Source organism: Amborella trichopoda, chromosome 11 (assembly GCF_054954075.1).
Source record: "Amborella trichopoda isolate Santa Cruz 75 chromosome 11, AtrichopodaSantaCruz75HAP2 v2.0, whole genome shotgun sequence".
Taxonomy (NCBI): Eukaryota; Viridiplantae; Streptophyta; class Magnoliopsida; order Amborellales; family Amborellaceae; genus Amborella; species Amborella trichopoda.
The window spans coordinates 25,850,444-25,862,724 of NC_142346.1; the positions used below are offsets into that span (position 1 = coordinate 25,850,444).

The 12,281-nt window shown below is 43.4% G+C and overlaps 1 protein-coding gene across 1 annotated transcript; it reads left to right on the forward strand.

The window, feature by feature from the left end:
* The first annotated feature begins 2,035 nt into the window (after positions 1-2,035).
* On the forward strand, positions 2,036-3,076 carry LOC148779816 (uncharacterized). Its single transcript, XM_088851529.1, has 3 exons — positions 2,036-2,486; positions 2,609-2,691; positions 2,862-3,076. Exons 1-2 carry the CDS (start codon positions 2,061-2,063, stop codon positions 2,654-2,656), a joined length of 474 nt encoding a protein of 157 aa, XP_088707655.1. The 5' UTR covers positions 2,036-2,060; the 3' UTR covers positions 2,657-2,691; positions 2,862-3,076.
* The last annotated feature ends 9,205 nt before the right edge of the window (positions 3,077-12,281 follow it).

The following is a 12,281-nucleotide window of genomic DNA, read 5'->3' on the forward strand; positions in this document are numbered from 1 at the left end:
TAGAGAAAATGCAGTCAACACTAGGCTTCATCGACTGTGTTAGAAGAAAAGAGAGAATATGCGGTCGGTGCTAGGCTTCACTGACTGTGACAGAAGATAATAAAAAGAGAAACCCAATCGATGTTAGGCTTGCGTCGGTTGTGATGAAAGAGAAGCAAGAGAGAGACGTCGAGTCGACGCTAAGCTTCACCGATTGTGATAGAAGAGAAGAAAGAGAGCAACCCAGCCGCGTGCTAGGCTTGCGCTGGTTGTGATGGAAGAAATGGAAGAGAGGAAAATCAAACCTGCTCTAGGCTTCCTCGACTGCTACAGAGGAGAGAGAGAAATATCGAGCCGACGTTAATCTTCACTGATTGTGACAGAAAAGGAGAGAGAGAAATCCAGCCGACACTAGGCTTCGCCGACTACAACAGAAGAGAAGGAAAGAGAGAAACTCAGTTGGTGCTAGGCTTCACTAACTGTAACAAAATAGAAGGAAAGAGAGAAATCTAGCTGCTGCTAAGCTTCACCGACTGCAATAGAAGAGAAGGGGAGAGAGAAATCCAGCGAGCACTAAGCTTCACTGACTGTAACAGACGAGAAGGAGAGAGAAATCCAGCTGACGTTAAGCTTCATCGATTGCAACAGACAAAGAATAGAGGGAGATAGAGATGAGAAGAAGACATAGCAAGAGATAGAGATGAGAAGGAGAGAGAAAGAGATAGAGATGAGAAAGAGGGGAGAGAAAGAGATAGAGATGAAAAAGAGGGGAGGAGAGAGAAAGAGAGTGATGAGAAGAAGAGAGAGAAAGAGGGAAAGAGAGAGAAAGAGGGGAGGAGAGAGAAAGAGATAGAGATGAGAAGAAGAGAGAGAAAGAAATAAAGAGAAAGAGGGGAGGAGAGAGAAAGTTACTTGTTTGAAGGGTATCGGCCTCTTTCTTCTCTCTTCTCTCTCTCTCTCCAAGACGAACCCACAAGCTTAAGCAAAATTCAAAATTTTATTAATTGATTGAAGAAGAATGAATCCCTCCTTTGTAAAGTGAGGCATTGCATGTTTATATAGAATTGAGCTAAAACGTGGGTGTACACCTCAAAACTAACTAGAATTGAAGATAATTACAAATTAATTGAATTTAAAGAAATTCTAAAAATGGGTGCAAAAGGATTATTTTGCCCCTTACTTAACAATGTGTGGAATCAGAGCAGTCCCCGCTGTTACTCGAGAACTTGTGTGATCTTTCGTGGCTGACCCAAGGTCGTTATGATGCCTGTTTAATCGAAAGATTATTGTTTTCTTATAGGGTTTGACATGACGATCATTTTGATACCAACTTCGAGCCATGAATCATGTTTTTGAGCCATGATCATGATACTTGAATTTTAGATGAATCATGAAAACTTCGGATTGATTGTGTGCTCATTCCTTGATGTTTCTTTGTGACTTCTTCATTGAATCACACTGAGTATGCCGTCACGATCATGTTGCTAAACATTGCTTGATTTCATGTCCGGATGTAGGTTTTGTCTTCTTGAGTTTTTGACCGAAATCTTGAAATCTGTCAAGCAAAATTTACAGCAGCTTTGATGCCTTCAAGTGTGAAATCCAACCGTTCATTGTATGCCAGGTTCGGACCAAAGATAGCCTCGAACCTCATGCAGATAATGCAATTGGTTTCATGCCGATCACGTATATGAGCGTCATGATCTGGCTACTCAAACCAGGCGTGCTGCTGTTGAATTTTTTGCATCTTCCTTTACAAATCAACGATTTCCATTTAGTTTTTCTCTCTGCTCGGGCGTCGTCATGAGACGTATCACATATTGAATTGCTCGTCTTGATGAGACGAACACGCTCACCAAATTTGGGAGCGAATCGACTTGAAACGAGTGAGATATAAGTACTGAATATGACTGCCTGTGACTGTAAAAACAGCCACCTTTAATGGTGTTTTGATGCAGTGAGGCCACACGGGAATAGTGTGCGGCCTACCCCTTTTCGGTATTTCACCCATAACTTTGTCTTAGAGTGCCTGATTAAGATCTCCCTCAAAGAAGTTGGTTTCTGGTTATGACATTGCAAAGATGAATGATGATGTTGTTGTTGTTGAAGAATTAAATATGGGTGCTGGTGGGTTTATCAGCAAAATTCCCAGCGAGTTTCCAATGGTCAATGAAACTTCTCTGCAACCTGATACATGTGATTTAGAAAGAGAAAACATGACCAACCCCACTCACATTTTGGCCAATGGAAATGTTTTCGAACCTCGCCAAATCAAAGACAATGAATTCTCCAGCAAATTACTTGAGGGCAAAGAGAATCCATCAGAGAGTTTGGATGAAAACCAACAGCTTAAAAATAAGTGCAATGAGGGTAGTGATCGGAAGACAATGGCTAGAAGTGTTGGGAGAACAGAAGAGGGCAAGGATAATAGAGAGAGAAAGGAGTCGAAGGATTTGACAGGGAAGAGTCTAAGGAAGCTTCGTGCTTTATTGAAGGAAACAATCAAGGTAAGAGAAGACACTCACTGTTTAGAATTTGGGTTTTTATAGTTACTCAAAGAATACATCACTGCACCTTGATTCTTATTTCTGTGTGTGTGTGCATGTCTGATGGATTTGGCCCAATGCAGTTAAAGAAGGAAAGAGCTCCCTTGAAAGAGTTATTGGAAAATTGTTAGCATGACAAAGAAAAGATTGTGCCAGCCAGAAACAGGTAAGAAAGAGGAGTTAACTTGTATGTATCTTAACACAATTCAAACTTGTATTACTTGCTTGTATCTGAAAATAGCATTGTAGATCCGTGAAAATAGCACACACACTTTGCATGCCCCTCTCTCTGTGAAATTGGATTTTATCTGATTGGATTTTTGGTATGTAATGCAGATGAAGGACAGAGCTCCCTTGCAAGTGATATCTGAAAACCGTCTTGCTTGATAGTGGAGAATCGAGTGATATTTGAAAACGTCTTCACTATGTGTAATTGGATTTTATCTGATTGGATTTTTGGTATGTAATGCAGATGAAGGACATAGCTCCCTTGCAAGTGATATCTGAAAACCGTCTTGCTTGATAGTGAAGAATCGAGTGATATTTGAAAACTCTCTTGCAATTGGATTTTCTTGCGTTGTTTTGATTTTCGTATTGCTACGTCATCTTCAAGTTATGGATGATGGTCTTGATGAAAATGACTTTAATAAATTTCTTTGAGGGAGATCTTGATGCCAACTTCTAGGGGTTTTAGACCTTGCTGGATCTAATTGAGGTAGTCTCATAGCTGTTTGACACAACAAAAGTATGGCTCTAGTTACAACGTCCATTTCAGGGTGCTAGACACCGATTTCGCTGAAATTGTTTCTGTGTGTTCACTGCCTTAGACATGTCTGATCGCGATGAAACTTGGCAGGTGGTCTTTTGAAGTTTTGATGAAGATCTTCACCAATTCTGGGGTCATTCTAAGACTGCCAGGAATTTCCACTGTTTTGTAGGCTTTATTGACTTGCTTCCTATCAGGTACCAAGGTGCTGAAAAATACGTTCAAACAGCTTGCTCTGTCGAATGTTGTGCTTCAAGAGAAACGAGAAGGAAAATTTACTTTGGATTTTACTTTATTTCTTCCTAGCCACAGGACTACGTGAATGCCGAGAAGATTCACGTAACAGTGTAACTAGGATGCTCAAACATAGGGATGTGTTGTTCATGGGTCAGTCCATGGAGACTTTAGGGGGAGAATAGAACTTTTTGAGGGATCTTGTCGAAGTCCTTACCCTCGTATGGACTGTTTGTGATTCTAAAGCTGAGGATTTTGTACAAGCCTCGTCAGTCAGAATCGAGCCCGTTTAGCAATTGAGTGCCATGTTGAAGGACATTGTTTCCATTTCGTCTGGGTTTGTTTGTTTGCTTTTGGTCGGCGATGTTTGCTACTACATCAGACTTGCTTTTGATGATCAGAGTACCACTATAGGTCTCTTCTATCGGGTCCATTCGGGGGAAGTTTTGTTAGCCGGTCCCGAAGTCTCTGGCAGGTTTCACCCTAGCTTTGTTAGTTTCTTACCTTTATAGTCTTTGTTTCTAGAGTGTGTTTGTGACGTCATGGGAATAATTTTCTTCCTCATGAGACTTGCCTTGACGTCTTATCTTGGCGAGTCTTCTATCTTTCGAGTTCTTTTGCAACTGGACTTAGGATGTCAGAATCTTTTCCTTGAAGCTCGTAGTTTTGGATTCCTAGCATTGTGCTAACAGGGATCATTTTTTTTTTTTTTTGTGTTGAGTGAGGGCTGAAGCAGCCTATTGAGGCGAGTGCTGCATCAACTTGTTTATTGGTCTAAGCGTCCTTTGCGGATTTTTGCTTGAACTTGGGAAGTGGTACCGTAGAGATGGTTTTCATCAACTTCTTTTTATTTTAGGGCTCTTTTATCCATGACCTTTCGGCCATGTCCACCCTTTTCATCTATTTTTACTCATGTTGCCCTTTCGGGTTTTCACCATGGCCGGTTTTTATTCACGAAACTCTTTTACTCATGGTTTCATGACCATGCCCGTCTGTCATTTTTACTTATGGCATTCCCTTGTTAAGGCATACACCATGCTCGTTATTTCATGTGTTTTTTTTGGGAAGGCGTATTTAAGGTCATGCCTCCGGGACCTGTGCAAAATAGTTTAATGTCATGCGGCCAAGACGTGCACTGTGGTTTCAGGTCATACAGTTGGACCACAATGGAGATGGATGGTAGTCTGTGGAGGCCATGGAGTGAGTATGGTGATGGTTTGACTCACTTGGGGAAATGACATTAGGCTACCAATGAATAATGGATGATCTATGAAATGTGAGTGGACGATGGTAACCCACTAACTTACAACGAGTATGGATGACGGGACGGTTCGCCGTTTTGTGAACGCGAGTGAGACTCACTAGGGAATGAGGTATGCTGATGAAGTGAATGGACACACTGGGGAGGTAATGAAGGTGGCGCGTGCACACTAACAGGTAGGTTAGGGATGGCGTGCATGAAAGTGCATGTAAAGGCTTGTGCCCGTATGTGGGGGAAAGTTTTAAAGGTCATACCTCCGAGACGTGTGCATGGACATGCACTATGGTTTAAGGTCATATAGCTGGACCGTGGTTATGCAGTTTAAACGTGCAGTTTAAGGTCGTGCAACTAGACCTCTGCTACAGTTTAAGGTCATATAGTTTGGACCATGTAGTTTTAGGGTCGTGCAACTAGACCAGGGCTGTTTAATTTTAAGGTCGTGCAACACTGAGGTGTGGAGTATACGTCGTGCAACACTGACGGAGGCTGTGCAGTTTAGGGTCGTGCAGTACAGATCGAGGCAGTGCAGTTTAGGGTCGTGCAGTACAGATCGAGGCAGTGTAGTTTAGGGTCGTGCAGTACGGAACGAGGCAGTACAGTTTAAGGTCATGCAACATGGACCGAGGCTGTGCAGTTTAAGATCGTGCAGCACGGACCGAGGCTGTGCAGTTTAGGGTTGTGCAGCACGGATCGAGGCTGTGCAGTTTAGGGTCATGCAGCACGGATTGAGGCGGTGCAATTTATGATCGTGTAGCACGGACCGAGGTTGTGCAGTTTATGATCGTGCAGCATGGACCCAGGTTGTGCAGTTCAGGGTCGTGCAACACGAGCCGAGGTTGTGTAATTTAGGGAACCTAGGCTATGCAGTTTAAGGTCGTGCAGCATCGACTGAGGTGCTCAATTTCGGGTCATGCAACAAGGACCGAGGCTGCACATTTTAGGATCGTGCAGCATAGACCGACACTGTGTAGTTTAGGGTCATGCAGCAAGGACCAAGGCTGTGCAGTTTATGGTCGTGCAGCACGGACCAAGGCTGGGTTGCCATGTAGGTGGAGCTCCCTGGGGAATAGGTCTATGGATGGAAATCCGACTCCTTGGGGATAAATGGTTAAGAACATTAACAAATTGAGGGCTCAGATGGAAATGGTGACCTGGTGAAGGATGGCCAACCGAAGCAGACTTCACTAGGGCTTAGGGGGGCAAGCATGGCTCCCTGGGGTGAAAGATGAGAATCTATGGAGAATTAGCTTATGACAGGTAACCCGACTCCCTGGGGATAAGATGGTTTGGAATGAAACAGTCCCACCGGAATTGAAGAGGTAAGAATGACCCCACTGGGGATAATGGGCTGCAGTATGGGCGTGACTCCTACGGGGATGAGGGATAGTGGCTTGCTCCTGACTCCATCGGGGATGAAAGGTCACCGGTTGCGTGCACCGGCTTGAGTCCAACTCCACTGGGGATGATAGGACACACAAGGTTTCAGTTGGAACTAGGCGACAATAGACGGCTTGAAATATAGCAGGCGCCAGGTGTAGCAATAATTGTTTCCTGCGAGTGTTCAACCGACGCTGAGTTTTCAAAAACACAACTGGCGCTAGGTTGTTAAAACTCAGCTGGCAGTGTGAACGAGCCATGACATTGTTTTAACACAACCGGCTCTAAGTAAACAGGCACTAAGGTCGTTTGAAATTCACTCGACGCCAAGTCAACTGGTGCTAGGGTTGATTGAAATTCACTCGACACCAAGTCACTTCAACCGAGTAGCCAGTGCTGAGCATGGATTGATACTTGACTCATGACCTAAGCCTGACCCGTAGTAGCCCATTTGTTGGAATTTTATAGGCGGCGATGAGTGTTGACTCGGGCCTCAGGTCAAAGCCCGTCCCAGCTCATAGTCGTTTGGCTTCCCTTGGACGTGACTGGGATTCCCAGTTTGTGTGGGGTGTTCAAGGGTAGTGCAGGCTACATAAGGGAGGTGAGACCCCGTTTTCCCTCACTTTTCATCGAAGGTAGCTCGGTAGAAGTTCCAACAACTAGCAAGGGAGATTCTGGTAAGAGGTCAAGTGTTTCGGGAAACCTTTCAAGGAAGGTTTCAGTAAGCAAAGGGTTTTTACAGGAAAGGTTTTCTTGTAAGCAAGATTCTGCCAAGGATTTTCAGGAGTTTTTCGGTTAGCATAGGGGGATTTTTGGGAAACAGAAAAACTCCAGTGTGGGTATTTTGGTGGTGGAAGAGGTGGAAAGTGCAGTGGTAGGCATTTCCGCAAGTCTTGAGAATTTTTTGGGGAGTTTTAAGGGGTTTCCCTGGGGCTGTAGTGATTTTTCAAATGTTTTGGTGACTTCCTGACCAAAAACGCAGGCTGGGGGAAGTCTTTCAGTTGGTTTTTTCGACCGTGTAGAAGAAATTCCACAGAGAAACCGAAGGGACAAAACGGTTGCAGGGAAGGTGAACAATCGTGGGAGGTGAACCGTCACCCTTGGAAATCATGCGTTTATTAAGGGGGTGTGGAATCTTAGGCCCCAAAAAAGAGGAGTCTCGGGAAGCGAACAGTCTCGACAGGTCCAATGCTAACAGAAGTGCAGCTGGCACTGGGGAACTGGTGCTGATGGTTTATAAGTGTAACCGGCGTAAGGAGTTCATCCGATGTTAGCCTTTTAGAAGACATAGGCAGTGCTGACTTCAGACAATGCTCATCAATAGTGTGGCCCGTCATGATGCGAAGAGTAATGCTCGCATGTGGTAGTAAGCCACGTGTAGGATTTGCGATGTTCAGTGATGAGCTATGAAAGGAAATGTTCATGGGCTGGCAAAAAGTGGTGAATAATGGTAAGACGTGGCTTGTGGTACCTGTTGGAAGCCAAATCCTCCAGCACAACAGTGAGGTCCATGTTGTTATGTGGAAGGGCATCCACTGTGAACAGGGTATGCTTTCCATCATAGGAAAGTTCCTTGCCAGGTCTAGCCCACTTTGTATCTTCTTGGAGTGGCTTCGCTTCTTCTTTTGGCTTGTAACCATCGTCTTACTCGTCAGATGAATTGAAGCTAAGTCTCCAAATGGTTTTGCTTCTTCTTCATGAGGACTTTTCTTTGGGCTCGTAACAGTCCTCTTATCCTCAGATGCAAGAATGAAACGACAGATTTTGGTTTGTAACCGTCCTCTTATCCTCAGGTGCAAAAGACTTGTAACCTCCTTAGTAATGAGCTTCTTTAGCTTGTAACTCGTAACTCATGTTTACTGCAATAAAAGGAGTTAGAATTTGTTTGGACTTTCTTGCTTATTTTTTGTGTCAAGTCTCTTTTTCTTGAATATGCATTATCGTTAGTACTTATTTAAGTATCATCCATTTATAGGGGCCATTGCTTCCCCTCCTTTAGGATGTGCTAGTATGTAGGCTCTGTTGGGCGAGACCTTTTTGACTATAAAGTGACCTTCCCACTTAGGCTCAAACTTCCCTTTACACCAGCCATGCATAACAATAGGCCTCTTAACAGCTAAGACTAGATCGCCACAGGTGAATGAGTGGATCTTGACAGAATTGTCAAAAGCCCTCTTCATTCTCCCTTGGTTCAGTTCAAAGTCTTGTTGAGCCTCTAGCCTCTTTCCATCGAGTGCATCCAATTCTTGATATCGGAGCTTGACTCTCTCATCTTCGGTTATTCCTTGGTGAATAGCGACTCACAGTGAAGGGATTTGTATTTGAAGAGGTAAAACTGCTTCACCCCCATAGACCAGAGAATAAGGAGTGGAATTAGTAGCATTTGCATAGTAGTATGATAAGCCCATAGTACTTCGGGAAGCTTCTCATGCTAGTTCTTCCTTGTTTTATACTGACTTTCTTAAAACATTGCACAGAGTCTTATTGAAAGCCTCTGCTAATCCATTGGCCCAAGTGTGGTATATAGTCGAGTACCTCCATTCAAAACCGAACTGGTTAACTAACGGATCTATGTGATGACTTATAAATTGACTATCATTGTCAGATATAATCCGGTCGGGCACTCCGAAGCGATATATGATATGATGTCGAACGAAGTAGGCCACCACTATCCCAGGGACCTGCTTAAGGGGACCGCTTCTGCCCACTTAGAGAAATAATCGGTTGCTGCTAGGATAAAAACATGGCCCATTGTGAAAGGAGGGTCAATAGGCCTTACAATGTCCATACCCCATTGTGAGAAGGGCCATGATGCAACCGTAGGGTGTAAGGGCTCTAAACCAGGCTGGATTGTATTTGACATACTTGACACTTTTTAACGTAGCTTAAGGAATCAGAGATCATGGAAGGCAAATAGTATCTCAAGCTGCGCATTCGTTCATAGAGCTTAGGACTGGACTAGTGTAGTCCACAAATGCTTGAGTGAACTTCTTTTAACACCTTATTTGCTTCTTAGGTATCGATGCATCTAAGAAGATTATCGTCAAACGACCATCTAAAGAAAGCATCTCCTTCAATGAGGGTATACTTTGTACACATTCGACATATGCTATTGCGTTCGGCACGATCTTCCGGGAGCCTGCCATGTTTTAGGAAACTAGTGATGGGCTCTCTCCAATCTTCTACCTGCTCAATTTCTGCTCATATTGGGTCAAAGATTTATGGTTCTTGATTTCAACGCTTAGCTTCTTGACTCTGTGTTATTCCTTGTTTAGTATTGATTACTGCTTTGGCTGATAGCGCTCTAATTGGATAAGGAGGGCACTAGGGGAAGATATTTCTCTCGTCATCTGCATCCACCTCAGTTCTTAGTCCAATGTGTCTCCATTTTGCCACCCAAACAAGCGTGGGTTGTGATGAGGACAGCTGAATTGTAGCACCGAGTTTCGCAAGTGCATCAGCCTATGAGTTTAGCCTCTTGAGGATGTGATTCAGGGATACGTCCTCAAACTGGACCATATACAATTTTTTAGTATCGTGATAAGGCTTCAAAGTGTCTTTTCTCATATCATAGATCCCTTCGAGCTGTCGGATAACCAACTCAGAGTCGCCATATATCTTGAGCTGCTCCAAGTGGAGGTTGAGAGATATCTCCAGTCTGATTATAAGGGCCTGATATTTTACCTCATTATGAGAATAGGCTTGAGCGAGAGAGAAAGAAAGTAGCAATATTCCTCCTCTTGGAGTCAGGAATACTACTCTGGTGCCTCCTTGATCTGATTGGAATGCTCCATCGAAGTACATTTCCCACACATGGACAAGGTCAGCACATAATACTTCTTCATCAGGGAGGTCGCTTGATAGAGGAGATTCTGCAAGTACGGGGTGTGCTACGAGAAAGTCAGCCCAAGGCCTGGCCCTTGATGGCCTTCTATGAGATATACGTCATGTCGAACTCCATCAGCAAGGCATCTCGACAAGCATGGGCATGTCATGAGAAACTTTACAGGATCAACTTTTGATATAAGTTTAACTTCATGACCAAGCAAGTAATGGCAGAGTTTTTGTACTGCGAAGATCAGGGCCAAGAAAATCTTCTCAATAAGGGGATAATTCTTCTCGGCCCCTTGCATCCTACGGCTGAGGTAATATAATGCAGTCACTTTTCCCCCTTCATTGCTTTGTGCCAACAATGCTCCGAGTGACTCGTCTAAAGCAGTCACGTATAGAATGAGGAGTTTTCCCAATACTGGTGTAAAGAGTATTGGAGGGTTGAGTAAATAATGCTTGATGTCGTCAAGGGCTGATTGAGATGCTTTATCTCTCGATGTTTGACGATGAACCCCAAGAAATTTCTGAAGTGCACGCCAAAAGCGCAATTTAGTGGGTTCATTTTAGGTTGATGAAGACGCAAACACTTAAATACCTTTTCGAGGTCTCTCATGTGAGAATCCTTCTCTTCGGATTTTACCACTAAGTCATCTACATAACACTCCACCTCTTTGTGCATCATGTCTTTGAAAATGCTCGTCATTGGTCTCTGGTATGTGGCGCTAGCATTCTTTAATCCAAAAGGAATCATTGTGCAATAGAAGACCCCTTTTGGAGTTAAGAATGCAGTGGCCTCTTCATCTTCGGGCGCCATCCTTATCTGATTATATCCAGAGTATCCGTCCATGAAGGAAAAAATTTGACAGCGAGTTGTAGAATCGATGAGCATCTAAGTGAATGGCAACGGAAACTCATTCTTGAGATAGGCGGTATTCAAATCATGAAAGTCATTACACACCCTGATTTGACCATTCTTCTTCTTGACCAGAAATGTATGGGATTCCAAAACAGTCCCTATTGTTACACGAGATCTTGCGTGATCTTCCATGGCTGACCTGAGGGTGTTCTGATGCCCGTTTAATCAAAAAATTATTATTTTCTTGTAAGGCTGGGCATGACAATCATTTTGATACGAACTTCCAGCCATGAATCATGTTTTTAAGCCATGATCATAAGACTTAAAATTTGGTTTGAGTTCTGGAAACTTCGGATCGATAGTGCGGTTGTTCCCTAATGTTTTTCTTTGATTTCTTCATCGTAAGGCACTGAGCATGTCATCACAATCATGTGGTTTTGGAGTCCGAACAAAGATTTCACAATTTTTGAGTTCTGGTCGGAATTGGAATCCAACGATCAGAATTTCAGTCACTTCATTCGCTTCGTACATGGAATCTGATCGTCCATCATGTACGGGGTTCGAACCAATGATAGCCTTTGACCTTATGCACACAATGGATTTCGCATCGATCCGTTTCGTGAGCGTCGTGATTTAGTCTATCGAGTGATGCATGTCACTGCTGAATTTTCTACAACTTCTTCATGGATCAACAACTTCTCTCTAGCTTTTCTCCCTGCTCGGGCATCATCTCGGGGTGTGCCACATATTGAATTGTTCATCTTGAAGAGACGAATACGCTCACCAAATTTAGAAGCAATCCGACTTGGAACAAGTGTGTTACGAGCCCTAAAAGTGACTGCCCATGACTGTAAAAACAACCACCTTTAATGGTGTTTTGGTATAGTGAGGCCACACGAAAATAGTGTGCAGCCCCTCCTGTTTCAATGTTTTGCTCAAATCTCTGTTCTAGAGTGTCCGATTAAGCCGAAACTTTACCCATAGGTGTTTTCGACTGTGCCTTATCAAACAGTGGTGGTCCCACAGTGATTTGAGACCCCGAAAATGTAGTTCCAGTTGTAGGGTCCATTTCAGGTTGGTAAAGACCGATTTTTCTGAAATTGTTTCTTTGTGTTCATTACCTTTGACATGTCTGATCATGATGAAACTTGGCAGGTGATCTTTTGAAGTGTTGACGAAGATCTTGACCAATTCTGGGGCTATTCTGAGACTGTCGGGAATTTCCACTATTTTGTAGGCTTTATTGACCTACTTCCTACCAGGGACCAAGGTGATGAAAATTACGTTCAAACACAATTATATTGGGTCTAGATTGCCTATAATCTACTAATGTTTGTGTGCTTCTTTAGACTCAAAATCAAGATTGTTAAGAATTCCCTTAGCCAGAATATCGACAGGGGTATCTAAAACCTGTTATATTCTCATTATTGA